At 45.4% G+C, this 22,689-nt stretch overlaps 1 protein-coding gene across 2 annotated transcripts in view; it reads left to right on the forward strand.

Annotated features, from left to right (window-relative positions):
- LOC126190798 (probable cytochrome P450 6a14) overlaps positions 1–22,689 on the forward strand; it is a 101,086-nt gene that overhangs the window by 69,700 nt on the left and 8,697 nt on the right. Inside the window, exons 6-7 of one of the 2 annotated variants that reach the window (XM_049931346.1) lie at positions 4,296–4,514; positions 11,557–11,826. In XM_049931346.1, the coding sequence (XP_049787303.1) occupies positions 4,296–4,514; positions 11,557–11,826 (489 nt within the window). The remainder of the gene's footprint in view (positions 1–4,295; positions 4,515–11,556; positions 11,827–22,689) is intronic. The other variant, XM_049931347.1, reaches the window with a different exon arrangement.

Genomic DNA, 22,689 nt, shown 5'->3' on the forward strand with positions numbered 1-22,689 from the left:
AAGACTTCCCTCTAGTCTCCTTAGGGTGGGGTAGCGGGAGGGTGGGGGGAGCGAATTTGACGTCACTGGGTGTCTCCCTAAGAGAGCACTCCGTCTCATAAATCTAGTACCCGTCATCAGGCCACAAGTGGCACATCAGGACCATCCGACCGCCGTATCATCCTCAGATGAAGATGCGGATATGAGGGGCGTGTGGTCAGCACACCGCTCTCCTGGTCGTTATGATGGTTTTCTTTGACCGGAGCCGCTACTATTCAGTCGAGTAGCTCCTCAATTTGCATCAGGAGGCTGAATGCACCCCGAAAAATGCCAACAGCGCACGGCGGCCCGGATGGTCACCCATCCAACTGCCGGCCACGCCAACATCGCTTAACTTCGGTGATCTGACGGAAACCGGTGTATCCACCAAGGCAAGGCCGTTGCCCTCTCACTTCGAGACGAACAGATTTTATTACAACCTTTTTTTTAAAATCAGATTTGTAGTTTTCCAGATATTTCACTAAACAGTTTTTAATGCAGATACCGACATTTAGGAAGCTTTTTACATATGTATTACAAATGTTTAAAAAGGTGCTGCATATTTTGAGAGGTGGTACTAGTCATCGAAACAAGAATAACTATCCCATTAGAACTGGGTGTGGAAACTTTCTGATATCTGAACGCTTGTTCATAGGAGGAGCTCAAAGTGACGTCCATCCATGGCAATTCATCAGTCTGTCCTTCAGCGAATGGACTCATGCACTTCCTGAAGTTAAGGCAATTGTTGAACACGTTGGCATGTAGTGAAGTTGCGGTCCTGTATGGAAGGGGCGGTCAGGAATTAGGCTCGAGAACATTTAAATGGCAGCGTAGTCGCAGTGCATACGATTTGATTTTATATTTCACATTTATCAACAACACAGATCAAATTTTAAATATTATTTAATTATTATTGGCGCGCTGAAGACATAAAATTTTTATGTGGTACAAACTGTCGGCATACGGACAAACGCAGTCAATTTCATAGATTTTTGCACTCAGGTTGCTACGTTATTGTGACTTATTTAGCTTCATAATCGAAAAATGTTTTTGACACACATAAGCAGATCGAAATATTCTATCAAGTTTCCAACCGCGTTAGTCTTCCTGATGGAAACAATGTAGAGGTGCTGGACAGTTTTAACCTAGAAGAAATTGCCTTTTAAACGTGAATTACACTGCAGATCAATCGTTTCCATCGGCACACACACAGGTGCAATTTCAAATGAACCGACAAGCGGTCTCGTAAACACCTCGAAAACAGATGTAAGACTGGCATTCCCCTCAAAACGTTTAGAAGACTAAACTTATAATTCTTTGAAGGCGATACTGAATTCTTCAAAACTCGCATTTTCGTTAAGAACAGTGCGATTAAGGAAATGGGTGGTGCGTTTTGTCAGGCGATTTCATTTTTAAATGCGTCACCATCAAATGAGAAATAGATTGCTCCATATCTTGCAATTTCTTACTGTGAGCAGCGTGCAGTCAAGTCCATGAAAAAGACGAGGTCCGCAATCCATTCCGGACGCTCTAATTTTGTTTCCTGCTCTCTTTTTCCCTTCGTAAAATTTAACAATAGGGAGTTTTACACTGAAGCGCCAAAGAAACTAGTATAGGCATGCGTATTCAAATACAGCGATATGTAAACAGGCAGAATACGGCGCTGCGCTCGTTAACGCTTATAAAAGACAATTGTCTTAGCGCGGTTGTTAGATCGGTTACTACTGCTACAATGGCAGGTTACCAACTGTTGTTAGATCGGTTACTGCTGCTACAATGGCGGGTTACTAAAATTTAAGATTGAATATGGTGTTATATTCGGCGCACGAGCGATGGGACAGAGCACTCCGACGTAGCAATTCCCGTGCGACCATTTCACGAGTGTACCGTGAATATCAGGAATCTGGTAAAACAAAACTCCGACATCGCTGCGGCCAGAAAAAGATCTTGCAAGAATGAGACCAACGACGACTGAAGAGAATCGTTCATTGTGACATAAGTGCAACCCTTCCGCAAATTGCTGCAGATTTCAATGCTGGGCCATCAACAAGCGCTGTACTGTCCAGCCGTACCGTGGCTTTTGAGCGGTTTCCCACGCTCGTTTAGACATATGCTAGGCTGGTCCCCACTTTTCGTATCATACAAGGGTTAAAATACGATCACACAGCGAACAAAGTTTATCCACTTCACAGACACAGGACGCAAAAACTTTACTCATATTTACAGCTGTAACTGATTACTGCGGCGGCAGTCAGGGCATCCGGCCACAAAGTTACATAAAAATAAAGCCAACAAAACTTGATTACAGCTAAATCAGTATCTAAGACCGCGTAAACGCTTACGAAAAGAAAGAGAGAAAGACCAGCGGAGACACCACTTATACTAAGGTTACCGAAACGGAAGATCACGTCACCGTGCTTAGAAAACAGATTGATTATTCCTCATATTTAGTTACTTCCACGTGGATTTGGTTAAATTCGCCAAAATAAATAAATAAATAAATAAAACGTTGGAAATGCACGCTTAACTAGAGTCCACCCGCTAACCCACTCATTTCTGGGCTGTTGTTGGCTGTCAAAATATTACGGAAAGCTTGCTCGGCGCAAAAAATCACTGCAAAAGCAGTTTCTTTCTCTTCTTCTATCAGAGGGGGAGAGGGGGGGTTGTTAAGGCTCAATGCTTCTTTTGTCAAATTCACATTATTTTCATTTTCCTGTTTTTGAACACTAGCTGAAAAAACGCGGCAGTTCTTCGTTATTCATTTTGGCACTTTTTTTCAGGAACGAAAACAAAAAAATGAAATGTGTTTGTAGTGAAGTATCGAAAATACTTCATTTCTACGTATCACGTAAACATTTTTGAAATTATGAAACAGTCGTAAAAAGAAATATGCGTATTGTAGAAATTTAACAAATTTATAACTACAGTATCCAATTTAAGGAACACGACTCCGGACAGTTTCTGTTCGCTGAGCACAGATGCTTCGCGTAGCTACAACGCGATTTTGTAAACGTCTCAATGGCGGCGCCTCTTGGCTCTATAGATTGCTTCTGTTTTTGCCCCCAGCCGTTTGTGCTTCGTGGTTGAAAGCTGTCAAAAGCGCTGTCAGGTGTCAGGGATTTCGTTTATTTGACTCGACTGTAGAGTGCCTTACAAGTAAAGAATAAATTCATTAAAACTTCATGCATGATAGGGCAACTTTTCTCGCATCTCAGTTTTTATGACGTCATATCTCTCGAACCATGTACTCTTGTAGGTACATTCAGCGGTCTGTGAAACATGTTGCGAATAGTATTAGTAGCAAATGCGTAATAAATTTAAACGTCAAGCATGATGCGGCAGTTTTTCATGCATCTCAGTGTTTATGGCGTCATATCTTCTAAACTCTATTAGGTAGATGCTTATGGCGATTGTTTCCCGACAGCAAAGAATATGTGTAGGAGGCCACACACACACACACACACACACACACACAAATTTTTATAATGTGTATGCATTTAATGGTTTCTTCTAATAGTGTGGGCAGTCTTTGACAGTCAAAGAAATATGTCGTTTTCCATGACAATAAGTATTAGATACAGAGTATCTAGCTATGCCAGTTTGGCACAAGCTGTGGAGCTACCTGGGTAAAATTTGGATTGAAATTCTGTATTTACTACTAAAAGCAGTCTTGATCACGATTTATTTATCAAGATGACCGTTTTCGACCACTACTGTGGTCATCTTCAGACCATTGAGTAGGAACCTCTTTCTGTTTAAGAACCACCAACAGAAAGAGGTTCCTCCTCAATGGTCTGAAGATGACCACAGTAGTGGTCGAAAACGGTCATCTTGATAAATAAATCGTGATCAAGACTGTTTTTAATAGTAAATATTCGTAAGACATTGATCACTGCCTTTCCCGTAATGTATTCAAAAGTAATGAAATTCTGTAGCTCTTTCAACCGCTTTGATCTAGGATTCGACTTGAAATAACCGTCTGGCCATTAAGGCTGACATTTCTTATGGTTCTGTTACATCACTTCAGATGAATCTCACCAACAAGGATTCTTTCTAACTTCCTCATCCTACCTCTACTCTTGTCTCCAAGTCCTGAAATGGACACTGGTATGAATTAAAACCTAACAAAATCAAATCCATTCTAAGCTAAGAAAATTCGATTCTGTATTATATTTATTCTTTCTAGGACATTCCTAAAGCTGTTGCTAAGCAGCAACGGTAGAGCTTACTCTTTTAGATATTAACTCCGAATAACTTCGATTTACGAAATTTTGTAGAACTGACGGAGGACGAAGTGGCAGCACAGGCCTTCCTGTTCTACACCGCCGGCTTCGAGACGTCGTCGACAACGATGAGCTTCGCCACTTACGAGCTGGCAGTCAACCCGGACATCCAAGAGCAGGCGCAGAATGAAATAGACTCCGTACTCGCCGAGAGTGGGGCCGTCACGTACGACGCTCTCAGCAAGATGAAGTACCTGGACAAAGTCTTGGCAGGTACGCTCTCAGTACTTTGTAGCTGTCTCACTGTAGCACTGAAATCAGTAGGTCCATAATCTACATCTACACTCCTGGAAATTGAAATAAGAACACCGTGAATTCATTGTCCCAGGAAGGGGAAACTTTATTGACACATTCCTGGGGTCAGATACATCACATGATCACACTGACAGAACCACAGGCACATAGACACAGGCAACAGAGCATGCACAATGTCGGCACTAGTACAGTGTATATCCACCTTTCGCAGCAATGCAGGCTGCTATTCTCCCATGGAGACGATCGTAGAGATGCTGGATGTAGTCCTGTGGAACGGCTTGCCATGCCATTTCCACCTGGCGCCTCAGTTGGACCAGCGTTCGTGCTGGACGTGCAAACCGCGTGAGACGACGCTTCATCCCGTCCCAAACATGCTCAATGGGGGACAGATCCGGAGATCTTGCTGGCCAGGGTAGTTGACTTACACCTTCTAGAGCACGTTGGGTGGCACGGGATACATGCGGACGTGCATTGTCCTGTTGGAACAGCAAGTTCCCTTGCCGGTCTAGGAATGGTAGAACGATGGGTTCGATGACGGTTTGGATGTACCGTGCACTATTCAGTGTCCCCTCGACGATCACCAGTGGTGTACGGCCAGTGTAGGAGATCGCTTCCCACACCATGATGCCGGGTGTTGGCCTGTGTGCCTCGGTCGTATGCAGTCCTGATTGTGGCGCTCACCTGCACGGCGCCAAACACGCATACGACCATCATTGGCACCAAGGCAGAAGCGACTCTCATCGCTGAAGACGACACGTCTCCATTCGTCCCTCCATTCACGCCTGTCGCGACACCACTGGAGGCGGGCTGCACGATGTTGGGGCGTGAGTGGAAGACGGCCTAACGGTGTGCGGGACCGTAGCCCAGCTTCATGGAGACGGTTGCGAATGGTCCTCGCCGATACCCCAGGAGCAACAGTGTCCCTAATTTGCTGGGAAGTGGCGGTGCGGTCCCCTACGGCACTGCGTAGGATCCTACGGTCTTGGCGTGCATCCGTGCGTCGCTGCGGTCCGGTCCCAGGTCGACGGGCACGTGCACCTTCCGCCGACCACTGGCGACAACATCGATGTACTGTGGAGACCTCACGCCCCACGTGTTGAGCAATTCGGCGGTACGTCCACCCGGCCTCCCGCATGCCCACTATACGCCCTCGCTCAAAGTCCGTCAACTGCACATACGGTTCACGTCCACGCTGTCGCGGCATGCTACCAGTGTTAAAGACTGCGATGGAGCTCCGTATGCCACGGCAAACTGGCTGACACTGACGGCGGCGGTGCACAAATGCTGCGCAGCTAGCGCAATTCGGCGGCCAACACCGCGGTTCCTGGTGTGTCCGCTGTGCCGTGCATGTGATCATTGCTTGTACAGCTCTCTCGCAGTGTCCGGAGCAAGTATGGTGGGTCAATGTGTTCTTTTTTCCATTTCCAGGAGTGTACATACACACTCCGCACATCACCATATGGTGCGTGCTGGAGGATATCACGTACCACTGCCAGTCATTTCCTTTCCTGTTCCGTCGGCCGCGGTGGTCTACCGGTTCTAGGCGCTCAGTCCTGAACCGCGCGACTGCTACGGTCGCAGGTTTGAATCCTGCCTCGGGCATGGATGTGTGCGATGTCCTTAGGTTAGTTAGGTTTAAGTAGTTCTAAGTTTTAGGGGACTGATGACCTCAGAAGTTAAGTCCCATAGTGCTCAGAGCCATTTTTTTTTCCTGTTCCACTCGCAGATAGAGCGAGGGAAAAATTTAATCTTTAAGCGTAGAAATCGCAGAATATTCGCCATTACTTTGTATGACACTATTGTCAATATTTTACTTCTGTTGGGCCCACAGCATAGTATACATCAGTATAAGACATTATGGAAATGAATGCTCGAAACCAGTTGCGATAAGGTAACATGTTTCTCTAGTATTTTACACCACAGACCTGTTTCGGCCTATTTCCAAATTTTCTCAAAAGTGTTTGTGGTGTTTTTTTCTTTTAAAAAATATTTATATTTTGATTAAATTGCTATTCTCTTGTGAAGATTCAGAAATCAGTTGTGAGTTTCGCACCACTTCTTGGCGGGAAGAGCAAAGACTTTTCAAAAACTTAAGTCCTGTATGTGATAGTTTATATGGCACCTGAAATCGTTTGCAGAAGGCGTAGCGTTCTCAAGATTAAGGACAGAATTCGCATTCCCACTTAATTTATTTGTGTCGTGATCATGTTCGATTACGACCAGATATGAGACATAGCAATTACGAACAGAGAAATCTAAGGGACCAGACAGAGCTGGAAATTTTCTTTGCTATACAACACCACAGATTAAAAGAAATTTGATTTAAATCACAAACAAGGTAAATGGCAATGCGCCTTCTGCCTTATCTACGACGTTTGCCGACATGCAGTCGGTCCCTGGTAGCTGTATGGAAACTATAAAAACACCGTTACTTCTGTTGCTATTAATAGGAGATGGATAGCATGGAAATACTTTAAGTAATAAGCAGGCACTACAGCATTTGAGAGTACAATAACAAATCTATCAGCCCGCCTCTGAATTCCTTCTATGTCTTCGTTTGATCCGACCTGGGTGGTGCGGATCCCAAACACTCGAGCAGTATTCAACAATAGGTCGCTCTAGCCTCCTACATATGCGGTCTCCTTTACAGATGAACCACATTGTCCTAAAATTCTTCCAATAAACTGAAGCTGGCCGTTCGCCTACCCTACCACAATTCTCACATGCTCGTTCCGTTATAAATACCGTTTTGCAACGTTATACCAAATATTTAAACGACGTGACTGTGTCAAGCTGGCTTACATTTTTCTACATTTCATAACTTAGGCACATACAGACAGCTACAGAGGGGGAGGGGGGGGGGGGGGTCCACCGGGGGCCGGACCTCACAACAACCCTGGGTTCGGTGTGGGGCGGCGGAGGGGTGAAGTGAACTGCGATAGTCGTCGTGGGGTTGTGGACCACTGCGGCTGCGGCGGGGACGAAGCCTCTCCGTCGTTTCTAGGTCCCCAGTTAACATACAATACATACAGTACAATACAACATAGACCTGTCCACCCGCAGGCCGGTGTGGCCGTGCGGTTCTAAGCGCGTCAGTTTGGAGCCGCGTGACCGCTACGGTCGCAGGTACGAATCCTGCCTCGGGCACGGATGTGTGTGATGTCCTTAGGTTAGTTAGGTTTAAGTAGTTCTAAGTTCTATGGAACTGATGACCTCAGTAGTTAAGTCCCATAGTGCTCAGAGCAATTTGAAACATTTGAACCTGCCCACCTTTCCATTACCGACTGCAACTGGCTCGTTCCAAAGTTATTCTATAACAACCACTCTGATGACGTCCACGTCATTAAATATCACCTACATTACCAAATTTACCGAAAAACATCTATTCTGCAACATTTTTAGGAGCAAATAAATTTTGGGAAAGTACAAATTTTACGGAGTATTTACAGTGTGCACAAATAAATACAACATAAAAGCAAATCACGTCGTTGTTTCCCTTTGTACTTATATTTCAATACTCTACAAAGGGGTGGCCTGGTAGCAGGTAAAACCGATTTCCAATCAACGGTACACAACTCAGATCGCTACACAAAAAATAAAACGTGTAAGACGACTGTGACAATCCGAATTACTACATACGTTGTAAATTGTGTGCTCTTTTAGTTTGAAGGTCGATTTTACTCGCTACCGTGACTCCCCCTTATAGAGTACTGAAATCAAAGTGCAGAGAAATAAAATGATTCTCAAGAATGGTTCGGTCAACATGACGATTAAATAAGCAGCTTTTCCTGTCCTTTAACACGTCTTTCGTGGACCATACTGCTGAAACAGTGAAGAAACGTTTAATAACCCATGACTGGAACATTTTCTTTGCGAGGAACACCGTAAAGCCCCTAAACTCCGTTTAGTATTTGTACGTATCGATTCTTTGTTTTAGATGACAAAGCTATCCTTAGATCGTACAGATGGATATTCTTGTTGGGTTGGTGGATAAGATCGTAGCGTTTTCCGTAAGTTCAGTAAACAGGTAGACATAACAGAGACTTTACTCATCAACAGTGTTTTCTTCGTCACTATTTACAACAGTCTATCAACGCGTGGATAACTTTCGATTCCCGACTGTAGAAATTACGTAGTTTTTAGGCGAAGAATTCGTCGAGCCATGTTGGGAGCGCATTTTCATCCGGAAAGGAAGTTCCTTGAAGGCTGTTCGATGGAGACAGGAAAAGCTGGAAATCTGAAGACATGTGAATAAGGTGGTTGCGGATTGATTTCTTAATCCAATTCCTGTACAGTGTTTTTTGTCGGTCTCGTAGAATGTGCGCGGGCTTACTGTGCAGTAGCACCACTTCACGCAATCTTCCTGGTCGTTGTTCTTGGATTTCGTCATCAAGGCGTCTCAATTATTGACAATAAATGTTAGCAGTGATGGTTACACGTAGCGGAAACAGTTCGCAGTACACCACATCGTCACTGTTCCACCAGATGCATAATATTATCTTTTGTGGATGCGCGCAGTCCGTTCTACGCGGAGTTGCTGCTTTGTTTGGGCTCAACCATGTTTTCCTTTCCCTTATGTTAGCATAAAAACACCATTTCTCGTCGCCAGTAATGGTACAGGAAGGAATGGTCGGCGCCGTTCAAGAGCAAATTGATGATGAAGCAGAGATACACATACACTACTGGCCATTAAAACTGCTACACCATGAAGATGACGTTATACAGACGCGAAATGTAACCGACTGGAAGACGATGCTGTGATATGCAAATGATTAGCTTTTCAGAGCATTCACACTAGGCTGACGCCGGTGGCGACACCTACAACGTGCTGACATGAGGAAAGTTTCCAACCGACTTCTCATACACAAACAGCAGTTGACCGGCGTTGCCTGGTGAAACGTTGTTGTGATGCCTCGTGTAAAGAGGACAAATGCGTACCATTACGTTTCCGACTTTGATAAAGGTCGGATTGTAGCGTATCGCAATTGCGGTTTATCGTATTGCGACATTGCTGCTCGCGTCGGTCAATATCCAATGACTGTTAGCAGAATATGGAATCGGTGGGTTCAGGAGGGTAATACGGAACGCGGTGCTGGTTCCCAACGGCCTCGTATCACTAGCAGTCAAGATGACAGGCATCTTATCCGCATGGCCGTAACGGATCGTGCAGCCACGTCTCCATTCCTGAGTCAACAGATGGGGACGTTTGCAAGACAACAACCATCTGCACGAACAGTCGTCGATGTTTGCAGCAGCATGGACTAACAGCTCGGAGACCATGGCTGCGGTTACCCTCGACACTGCATCACAGACAGGAGCGCCTGCGATGGTATACTCAACGACGAACCTAGGTGCACGAATGGCAAAACGTCATTTTTTCGGATGAATCCAGGTTCTGTTTACAGCATCCGTGTTTGGCGAGATCGCGGTGAACGCACATTGGAAGCGTGTGTTCGTCATCGCCATACTGACGTATCACCCGGCGTGATGATATGGGGTGCCATTGGTTACACGTCTCGGTCACCTCTTGTTCGCATTGACGGTACTTTGAACGGTGGACGTTACATTTCAGATGTGTTACGACCCATGGCTCTACCCTTCATTCGATCCCTGCGAAACCCTACATTTCAGCAGGATAATGTACGACCGCATGTTGCAGGTCCTGTACGGGCTTTTCTGGATACAGAAAATGTTAGACTGCTGCCCTGGCCAGCACATTCTCCAGATCTCTCACCAATTAAAAACGTCTGGTCAATTATGGCCTAGCAACTGGCTCGTCACAATACACCAATCACTACTGTTGATGAACTGTGGTATCGTGTTGAATCTGCATGGGCAGCTGTATCTGTACACGCCATCCAAACTCTGTTTGACTCAATGCCCAGGCATATCAAGGCCGTTATTACGGCCAGAGGTGGTTATTCTGGGTACTGATTTATCAGGATCTACGCACCCAAATTGCGTGAAAATGTAATCACTTGTCAGTTCTAGTATAATATATTTGTCCAATGAATACACGTTTATCATCTGCATTTCTTCTTGGTGTAGCAATTTTAATGGCCAGAAGTGTATGACCACCTGCTGATTATTGTGCTCTTGCCTTAGAGCGTGCGGACTCATACACCCGATTTTTAAATCTTCCCCATTTCATGCAATTGTCGCCCGATGGTGGAGCGATCACAGTTCCTCACATGTACCAGTTCTCGAGTACATTGATGTGGGTAAGTGTGGATTCATGCATTTACACGATCTTTATCAAACCGTGAAGGAATTTCTGGGCGTGGAGAGTCACTAATGTCAAACGATGCTCCTTAAAACGAAAAACCATTTTTTTTGCAGTGCTCTGTCTATTAGTATTATCCCCACAGACGGCGCAAATGTTTCTGGCTGTCTCTGCTGCTGTCACCCCTCTACTGAACTCGAGCAGAATAATTAGTCGTGAGTGTTCCGATTTCTCCAGTCGGCACTCGATTTTCCACAGCTGCACCCACTATCTCCAGATGGCAAAATGACAATGTGTAAACTGAAATAGGAGCAGTGAATTAGAAATAAAAAAGACAACTAATAGATAATTCCATAGCAACCGGAATACCAACATGCAAAACAAATACGCTACGAACTTATGCACCAACCTAAGATTTTGCCCAGGAACTGTACATCCACTTACTTCAAAAATGGCTCTAAGCACTATGGGACTTAACATCTGAGGTTAAAAAATGGTTCAAATGGCTCTGAGCACTATGGGACTCAACTTCTGAGGTCATCAGTCCCCTAGAACGTAGAACTGCTTAAACCTAACTAACCTAAGGACATGACACACATTCATGCCCGAGGCAGGATTCGAACCTGCGACCGTTGCAACAGTGCGGTTCCGGTCTGAAACGGCTAGAACCGCTCGGCCACAGCAGCAGACCCGCTTACTTCACATCAGTTCATCTATAGCCAGTCCTGTCTGAAGTCAGTTACTCCCATGAACTAATGGATCACCGCAATGTTGCAGAGACGCTGAGGAAGTACCCACCACTGGCTACTATCAACAGGGAGACCCTGCGGCCGTACCGGCTGCCGAGCGCAGACGGCAGCGGCGACACCGCTGTGATCCTAGAACGCGGCATCATCGTCGTCATCCCCGTGCACAGTATACACCACGACCCTGTCCACTATCCCAACCCCGAGCGGTTCGATCCCGAACGCTTCTCAGACGAGGCCAAAGCTTCACGACATCCCTTCGTCTACCTGCCGTTCGGCGAAGGACCACGTTTCTGCATAGGTGAGTTCAACCCTACAACATATGTACACTAGTAAACCAAAACATTATGACCACCGCCCACAGCGACCTTCGCTGCCGCCAGGTGGCGTTACGGGCACTGAAGTGGTGACAAAGTATGCAAGCGGAGCAGACACGGACAGGAAATCACCCTATCGAAGATACACTATGTGATCCAAATGACTTACAAGTTCGTGTCACCCCCCATTGGAAATGCTGGAATTCCACTTGGTGTTGATCCACCCTTAGCCTTGATGACAGCTTCCACTCTGGCAAGCATACGTTCAGTCAGGTACTGGAAGGTTTCTTGGGGAATGGCAGCCCATTCTTCACCGATTGCTGCACTGAGGAGTGGTATCTATGTCAGTTGGTGAGGCTTGGCACAAAGTCTGCGTTCCAAAACGTCCCAAAGGTGCTTTACAGGATTCAGGTCAGGACTCTGTGCGGGCCAGTCCATTACAGGGATGTTATTGCCGTGTAACCACTCCGCCACAGGCCGTGCATTAAGAACAGGTGCTCGATCGAGTTGAAAAGTGCAATCGCGATCCCCGAATTGCTCTTCTACAATGGGAAGCAAGAAAGTGCTTAAAACATCAATGTAGGCCTGTGCTGTGATAGTGCCATGAAAAACAACAAGGTGTGCCAGACCCCTCGATGAGAAACATGGCCACACCATAACACCACCGCCTCCGAATTTTACTGTTGGCACTACACACGTTGGCAGATGACGTTCACTGGGCAATCGCCATACCCACACTCTGCCGTCGGATCGCCACATTCTGTACCGTGATTCGTCATTCCACACAACGTTTTTCCACCTTTCAATCGTCAAATGTTTACGCTCCTTCCACCAAGAGTGGCGTCGTCTGGCATTTACCGTCGTGATGTGTGGCTTATGAGCAGCCGCTCGACAATGAAATCCAAGTTTACTCACCTCCCGCCTAACTGTCATAGAACTTGCACTGGATCCTGATGCAGTTTAGAATTCCTGTATGATGGTCTGGATAGATGTCTGCCTATTACACATTACGACCGTCTTCTGCTGTCGGCGCTCTCTGTCAGTCAACAGACGAGGTCGGCCTGTACGGCTTTGAGCTGTCCCTTCACGTCTTCACTTCACTGTCACATCGGAAACAGTGGGCCTAGGGATGTTTAGGAGTGTGGAAATCTCGCCCACAAACGTGTGACACAAGTGACACCCAACCACCTGAAGAAGTTCGAAGTCCGTGAGTTCCGCGGAGCGCCTCATTCTGCTCTCTCACGATGTCTACTGACTACTGAGGTCGCTGATATGGAGTGAGTACCTGGCAGTAGGTGGTAACACAATGTACATTAAATGAAAAACGTATGTTTTTGTGGGTGTCCGGATACTTTTGATCACATAGTGTATGAGCTGCAAATGGGGAAATCCATTGGGATAAGCGGCTTTGACAAATGAAAAATTATTTTTACGCAGAACCTGTGAACGAGTATCTGGAAAATGGCGAAGCTGGTCAAATGTTCATGTGCTACTGTCGTGGTTGTTGTTGTTGTTGTTGTTGTCTTCAGTCCTGAGACTGGTTTGATGCAGCTCTCCGTGCTACTCTATCCTGTGCAAGCTTCTTCATCTCCAAGTACTTACTGCAACCTACATCCTTCTGAATCTGCTTAGTGTACTCATCTCTTGGTCTCCCTCTACGATTTTTACCCTCCACGCTGCCCTCCAATGCTAAATTTGTGATCCCTTGATGCCTCAGAACACGTCCTACCAACCGGTTCCTTCTTCTTGTCAAGTTGTGCCACAAACTCCTCTTCTCCCCAATTCTATTCAATATCTCCTCATTAGTTACGTGATCTACCCACCTAATCTTCAACATTCTTCTATAGCACCACATTTCGAAAGCTTCTATTCTTTTCTTGTCCAAACTATTTACCGTCCAGGTTTCACTTCCATACAAGGCTACACTCCATACAAATACTTTCAGAAATGACTTCCTGACACTTAAATCTATACTCGATGTTAACAAATTTCTCTTCTTCAGAAACGCTTTCCTTGCCATTGCCAGTCTACATTTTATATCCTCTCTACTTCGTCCAACATCAGTTATTTTGCTCCCCAAATAGCAAAACTCCTTTACTACTTTAAATGTCTCATTTCCTAATCTAATTCCCTCAGCATCACCCGACTTAATTCGACTACATTCCATTATCCTCGTTTTGCTTTTGTTGATGTTCATCTTATATCCTCTTTTCAAGACACTGTCCATTCCGTTCAACTGCTCTTCCAAGTCCTTTGCTGTCTCTGACAGAATTACAATGTCATCGGCGAACCTCAACGTTTTTATTTCTTCTCCATGGACTTTAATACGTACTCCGAATTTTTCTTTTGTTTCCTTTACTGCTTGCTCAATATACAGATTGCATAACATCGGGGACAGGCTACTACCCTGTCTCACTCCCTTCCCAACCGCTGCTTCCCTTTCATGCCCATCGACTCTTATAACTGCCATCTGGTCTCTGTAAAAATTGTAAATAGCCTTTCGCTCCCTGTATTTTACCCCTGCCACCTTTAGAATTTGAAAGAGAGTATTCCAGTCAACATTGTCAAAAGCTTTCTCTAAGTCTACAACTGCTAGAAATGTAGGTTTGCCTTTCCTTAATCTATTTTCTAAGATAAGTCGTAGGGTCAGTATTAACGCACGTGTTCCAACATTTCTGCGGAATCCAAACTGATCTTCGCCGAGGTCAGCTTCTAGCAGTTTTTCCATTCGCCTGTAAAGAATTCGCGTTAGTATTTTGCAGCTGTGACTTATTAAACTGATAGTTCGGTAATTTTCACATCTGTCAACACCTGCTTTCTTTTGAATTGGAATTATTATATTCTTCTTGAAGTCTGAGGGTATTTCGCCTGTCTCATACATCTTGCTCACCAGATGGTAGAGTTTTGTCAGGACTGGCTCTCCCAAGGCCGTTAGTAGTTCCAATGGAATGTTGTCTACTCCCGGGGCATTGTTTCGACTCAGGCCTTTCAGTGCTCTTTCAAACTCTTCACGCAGTATCGTATTTCCCATTTCATCTTCATCTTCATCTATATCCTCTTCCATTTCCATAATATTGTCCTCACGTACATCGCCCCTGTATAGACCCTCTATATACTCCTTCCACCTTTCTGCTTTCCCTTCTTTGCTTAGAACTGGGTTTCCATCTGAGCTCTTGATATTCATACAAGTGGCTCTCTTTTCTCCAAAGATCTCTTTAATTTTCCTGTACGCAGTATCTATCTTACCCCTAGTGAGATAAGCCTCTACATCCTTACATTTGTCCTCTAGCCATCCCTGCTTAGCCATTTTGCACTTCCTGTCGATCTCATTTTTGAGACGTTTGTATTCCTTTTTGCCTGCTTCATTTACTGCGTTTTTATATTTTCTCCTTTCATCAAGTAAATTCAATGTTTCTTCTGTTACACAAGGTTTTCTACCAGCCCTCGTCTTTTTACCTACTTGATCCTCTGCTGCCTTCACTACTTCATCCCTCAGAGCTACCCATTCTTCTTCTACAGTATTTCTTTCCCCCATTCCTGTCAATTGTTCCCTTATGCTCCCCTTAAACTCTGTACAACCTCTGGTTTAGTCAGTTTATCCAGGTCCCATCTCCTTAAATTCCCACCTTTTTGCAGTTTCTTCAGTTTTAATCTACAGTTCATAACCAATAGATTGTGGTCAGAGTCCACATCTGCCCCTGGAAATGTCTTACAATTTAAAACCTGGTTCCTAAATCTCTGTCTTACCATTATATAATCTATCTGATACCTTCTAGTATCTCCAGGATTCTTCCATGTATACAACCTTCTTTTATGATTCTTGAACCAAGTGTTAGCTATGATTAAGTTATGCTCTCTGCAAAATTCTACCAGGCGGTTTCCTCTTTCATTTCTCTCCCCCAATCCATATTCACCCACTATGTTACCTTCTCTCCCTTTTCCTACTCTCGAATTCCAGTCACCCATGACTATTAAATTTTCGTCTCCCTTCACTACCTGAATAATTTCTTTTATCTCATCATACATATCATCAATTTCTTCATCATCTGCAGAGCTAGTTGGCATATAAACTTGCACTACTGTAGTAGGCATGGGCTTCTTGTCTATCTTGGCCACAATAATCCGTTCACTGTGCTGTTTGTGGTAGCTTACCCGCACTACTATTTTATTTATTCATTATTAGACCTACTCCTGCATTACCCCTATTTGATTTTGTATTTATAACCCTGTATTCACCTGACCAAAAGTCTTGTTCCTCCTACCACCGAACTTCACTATTTCCCACTATATCTAACTTCAACCTATCTATTTCCCTTTTTAAATTTTCTAACCTACCTGCCCGATTAAGGGATCCGACATTCCACGCTCTGTCGTGGGCATCTACAGAAAGAGGTAAGAAGGACAGTGAAACTACCACTAGGCTCTGAATGGTTGGACATCCCCAGTCCTTCACAGAACGTGGGGTTCGGAGGCTCGTCTGTGTGTAAAGTGGTGTAGATGGTAGTCTGTGGCATCTCTGCCGAATGAGTGGTGCATGCCCAAGTGTTTCAGGTCACACCATTCATCGTACATTGTTGAACTTGGAGCTCTGCAGCAGAGCACTCCTAAGTGTTCACATGATGATCCAACGACATCGTCGATTATGATTGCAGTGGTCACAGGACAATCGGGATTCGACCGTCGATCAATGGAAACGTGTTGGCTCTTCGGGTGAATCACATTTTTTTTACACTAGTTGGATAGTCGTCTCCACAAAGACCTTCACTGAGGTGAACGGCGGTTCAGAAGATGGAGTGCATCACATGCGCAGGCTGGTGACAGCGGTATTATGCCGGCGGAGAGATTATCCTGCGCTTCCTACGAAACCCATCTGGGTCGCTATCGGGCAGTCACGGTGTACGCATATCAGCGACGTTATTGACGCGAATTACATGACCTGTGTGTAGACGACATCTGATACCACACATCTCCACAAACCTACCCACAAATTGTAGGATCCACGATACACAGAATCAGTGATGTATTTCATTGCAAAGACGGGCAAACAACCTGTTGAGCATGTGGTTGTAATGTTTTGGCTCATCAGTTTTCACCTACATTATCACTCTGTGTTTCACTCCTAAGTGCTTGGCAGAGGGTTCATAGACCAATATTCAGACTATTTCTCGACCATTCCAGCCTCGAATAGTTCACAGGAAAATTAAATACCTAAATCTTTAGAGTGATTTCTGGTTTTTCTTATTTTATTGCCTTGATCAGTTCACCCTTTGTAAGTGGGGGTCAACAGAATACGGGGGGCGTTCAATAAATAATGCAATACAATTTTTTCTGAAAGCAGGGTGATTTTATCTAGGAGTACAAATACCATATTATTCCCCACCCTTTTGGCTAGAAAATGTTGCATTTCAACATAATCTCCGTTCAATGCGATGGCCTTACGCCACCTTACTGGCAGGGCAAAGATTGAAATCGGAAGGTGCGAGATCTGGTCTGTAGGGTCGATGCCAGTGGGCACACATATTTGACTATACCAACTGGTGGATGAGTGTATCAGCATCCTCAACAGAGATGTACAGTTGTACAACGAGGTGTCTGGTTGTGAACTGTCGGTCACCTCGAAATAGTGTCTGCACGTTCCGACATTGCAGGAGTTATGGCTGAGTGCAACAGGTCGGCACCCGGGAGATCGGAAGAGGTTGCACGCCCTCTTAGCGATGATGACAGACGGCTCGCCCAACAACTCACCGTGCTTTTGTTCACTGCCAGGTCTCCGTGGCCATTCTCCAAGTGCCTCTGTATATCTGCGATGCTCTGGTTTTTCACAAAAAGTAGCTCAATCACAGCTCTCCGCTTGGAGTGCACCGACGTTACAGACGACATTTTGAAGGCTAAGTATACTGCTGCCACCTATCGAAACTTCATGAAACTACAGCAAATACCGCATTTTTTCAAGCGAAACTGGCCGAGAAAAAAAATGTGTTGCATTACTTGCTGAATGCCCCTCGGGTTTCCGGATTCGGAGGAGAAAGTTGGTGGTTCAAATTTACACAATAAGTGGTTTGCAGGCTAGTTTTCTACATTACTTTTTCTCGCAAGTACACCTCCGAGTTTGATAAGGAAACATGCACTAGCACATTTAGAATTACTACAAGGGGAGAAATGAATATTTTGTATCTGCTGACAGTGTGTACGTTTACATTTATGTTAGTTCTAAAAAAGCGTGTAAATGGAACAATACTCGGAATGGACTCATAGGACGTACACAGTCACTACATGATACGCAGTGACATTCTTCTCCAACTGAAATCTGAGACGTACTCAAGATACAGCCTTGACGCAATAGCCCTCCAGGCGTCGGAAATGGAATGCTCCAAGCGTCATGCCCCCCTCGGTCAGGGCGGGAAATACCACATCTGTAGATTTACTGTGTACATTGAGACATTCGTACTTTTTACTACAAGGCGGGGTTCACACTAAGGTGATACGATATGTAATTCGACACGCTGTGTCACTCACGCTACCATTCAGGAGCAACCCACATCAGCAGAGCACACAGGAACATAGTGAAAGCGGCTTAACTGGTTCACCACTCAGGCACATGAACAATGCAACACTGACATATACACTCCTGGAAATGGAAAAAAGAACACATTGACACCGGTGTGTCAGACCCACCATACTTGCTCCGGACACTGCGAGAGGGCTGTACAAGCAATGATCACACGCACGGCACAGCGGACACACCAGGAACCGCGGTGTTGGCCGTCGAATGGCGCTAGCTGCGCAGCATTTGTGCACCGCCGCCGTCAGTGTCAGCCAGTTTACCATGGCATACGGAGCTCCATCGCAGTCTTTAACACTGGTAGCATGCCGCGACAGCGTGGACGTGAACCGTATGTGCAGTTGACGGACTTTGAGCGAGGGCGTATAGTGGGCATGCGGGAGGCCGGGTGGACGTACCGCCGAATTGCTCAACACGTGGGGCGTGAGGTCTCCACAGTACATCGATGTTGTCGCCAGCGGTCGGCGGAAGGTGCTCGTGCTCGTCGACCTGGGACCGGACCGCAGCGACGCACGGATGCACGCCAAGACCGTAGGATCCTACGCAGTGCCGTAGGGGACCGCACCGCCACTTCCCAGCAAATTAGGGACACTGTTGCTCCTGGGGTATCGGCGAGGACCATTCGCAACCGTCTCCATGAAGCTGGGCTACGGTCCCGCACACCGTTAGGCCGTCTTCCGCTCACGCCCCAACATCGTGCAGCCCGCCTCCAGTGGTGTCGCGACAGGCGTGAATGGAGGGACGAATGGAGACGTGTCGTCTTCAGCGATGAGAGTCGCTTCTGCCTTGGTGCCAATGATGGTCGTATGCGTGTTTGGCGCCGTGCAGGTGAGCGCCACAATCAGGACTGCATACGACCGAGGCACACAGGGCCAACACCCGGCATCATGGTGTGGGGAGCGATCTCCTACACTGGCCGTACACCACTGGTGATCGTCGAGGGGACACTGAATAGTGCACGGTACATCCAAACCGTCATCGAACCCATCGTTCTACCATTCCTAGACTGGCAAGGGAACTTGCTGTTCCAACAGGACAATGCACGTCCGCATGTATCCCGTGCCACCCAAAGTGCTCTAGAAGGTGTAAGTCAACTACCCTGGCCAGCAAGATCTCCGGATCTGTCCCCCATTGAGCATGTCTGGGACTGGATGAAGCGTCGTCTCACGCGGTCTGCACGTCCAGCACGAACGCTGGTCCAACTGAGGCGCCAGGTGGAAATGGCATGGCAAGCCGTTCCACAGGACTACATCCAGCATCTCTACGATCGTCTCCATGGGAGAATAGCAGCCTGCATTGCTGCGAAAGGTGGATATACACTGTACTAGTGCCGACATTGTGCATGCTCTGTTGCCTGTGTCTATGTACCTGTGGTTCTGTCAGTGTGATCATGTGATGTATCTGACCCCAGGAATGTGTCAATAAAGTTTCACCTTCCTGGGACAATGAATTCACGGTGTTCTTATTTCAATTTCCAGGAGTGTATGTATGTCGTATCGCCAGACAGAACACCGGACGCTGGTTGCTACACGCAACTTGTATCGTACGAGATATGGGGGGGAGAAATTTCAAGTATCCCTCAGAAATTATATAGTTTTATGTAGCTGAAGCAAAGTTATATCCATCTCTGTAGCTACTTTCTCAGTAAAACCTTTAATTTTCGAGTAAAACTTTAAAAACCATGGTCGTGGGATTCAGGTATGTCCTGTGCTACGCAGTCTTTCTCATTTGATTTTGAGGAAACTATTCAGTAAAAGAAAAAATTTTTTTTTAATTAAAAAATGATTTTTTCGCATCTTACAATCTGACATTACAGCTTGCTAATGAACTGATTTTCCTTTCGCTGTTGCCCATAGTTACTTGTGGTACTTCGAAGTAAAGTAAAACATCGCATGTATTTTGAAAAGTTTACGGTGAAAAATGTAGTCGCTGACCAGCTTACGTTTGATGGATTTTATAGCATACATTGCTGTGTACGAAATGCAACTAACATATCGACACTGCTTTTAACGGGGGAAGGAGAGCCATACCTTTCTTCATTCTCGATAAAATATTTGAGATATGTGGAGGTTGATCACGACAATATTGGCAGGTAGGTGCCACACAAGAGGCTATTGCCACCTGCTATGTCCTGCTACGCAGAGCGTGGAGCTGCCGCATTTTGTTTGGCTTTGTTTTCATACTGCCGATGCAACCCGAAGCTGGATACGAAAAACGAATAGATGTCGGGACTCATCAGCTGATGATGAGGACCAGCTCTAGCAGAACACGTCGGTGTTTCCCTTATCATCATGGTCTTCTTGCATTTCTTCAAACACGTTGTCCATCCCCACGCAGAGTTCAACAGCCTACACCAACATTTCTTCTGAATACCCCTCAGACTGATCATATACCACTTTGCGAAAATGGACAGTTACACGAGGGGCGTTTGAAAAGTCCGTGCAAAGTCCGAGAGATGGCAACACCGGCGTGTATCGAGGTCATGTTTAGTTAGTAGCATCTTTGCAAAGAACGCACACCAAGTTTCAGCTACATTGGTCTAGTTCTTTGTGTTTGGCATTCGTGTGAAACAAGGAAGTCGAGTGATTGTCAAAAAATATACGGAAAAAAATTTCGTGTGGGGATTAAACATTACGTTATGAAAGGCAAAACGCCTCAGAAGACTAAAGAGAAGCTCGATAAACATTACGGTGACTCTGCACCTTCGATTAGAACAGTTTATAAGTGGTTTCAAAATTTTCGGATTGGAGATATGCGCACAAGTGATGCTGAACGTCCTGGACGCCCTGTGGAGGTTACTACTCCAGAAATCATTGATAAAATCCATGATATCGTGATGGATGACAGAAGAGTTAAGGGGCGTGAGATTGCTAGCACTGTGGGCATCTCGAATGAACGGGTACATAATATTTTGCGTAAAAATTTGGACATGAGAAAGCTATCTGCAATATCGGTTCCGCGTTTTCTCACGGTTTTGACCAATAACTGACTCGTGTGAAGTGTTGCAAGGATGGTTTGCAGCTGTTCAGGAAGAATCTGCAGGACTTTAAGCGTCGTTTCGTCACTGTGGATGAAACATGGATACATCACTATACTCCTGAGATCAAACAACAACCTAAACAATGAGTTGCCAAGGGAGAATCTGCACCAAAAAAGGCGAAGACCATTCCTTCGGCCGGAAAGATTGGTTCAAATGGCGCTTAGCACTATGGGACTTAACATCTGAGGTCATCAGTCCCCTAGAACTTAGAACTATTTAAACCTATCTAACCTAAGGACATCACACACATCCATGACCGAGGCAGGATTCGAACCTGCGACCGTAGCGGTCGCGCGGTTCCAGACTGAAGCGCCTAGAACCGCTCGGCCACAACGGCCGGCTGGCCGGAAAGGTTATGGCGACTGTCTTTTGGGATTCGCAGAGGATAATCCTCATCGACTATCTGGAAAAGGGTAAAATTATTGCAGGTGCATATCATTAATCGTTGTTGTACCGTTTGAAAACCGAGCTGCAAGAAAAACGCCGGCGATTGGACCGCAAAAAAGTCCTTTTCCATCAAGACAATGCACCAGCACACACCTCAGCATTTCTGGTAGCAAAACTAATGAAACTAGGATTCCAACTCGTTTCACATCCCCCGTATTCTCCAGACTTGGCTTCCTCGGACTACTATTTGTTCCCCAATTTGAAGAAATGGCTGGCGGGACAAAGATTTTATTGAAACGAGGAGGTCATTGCAGCTACTAATAGCTATTTTGCGGTCTTGGACAATTCCTATAATTCGGAAGGGATCAACAAATTAGAACAGCGTTGGACGCAGTATATAAGTCTAAAAGGAGACTAAGTCGAAAAATAAGAAAGGTTTTCCCCAAATACGTAAGTAGTTTTTATTTTTGCACAGACTTTCCAAACGCCCCTCGTAGATATACTCTCCTAGCTTTATTGATTTGTAGCCACTATTTGCGTATGTACCACGTTGAATAAAGTACCATACTAGGGTATTACTGAAAAATAAACTTTTCATAGTGGCATTTTTAACGTCACTCAAACCCTTGTACCAACTTACCGTATTGTAATGAGTAGCTTCTCAGCAGGAGAAAATTTATACCCTGCTTTGTCAGAGTAGCTGATACTAATTGGTCAGAAACTTCCTGGACTCATTCTGTAGAATTCGTGTTCGTAAATAACGAAACGAGCTAGCAAGGGGTGAGAGGTTTTTTATCAAAGATATTACTGGCGGACTACGTTTGAAACTGCAGTAGATATATACTCGTAAATCTGAGG

The sequence above is a fragment of the Schistocerca cancellata genome, chromosome 6, assembly GCF_023864275.1.
Source record: "Schistocerca cancellata isolate TAMUIC-IGC-003103 chromosome 6, iqSchCanc2.1, whole genome shotgun sequence".
NCBI lineage: Eukaryota > Metazoa > Arthropoda > Insecta > Orthoptera > Acrididae > Schistocerca > Schistocerca cancellata.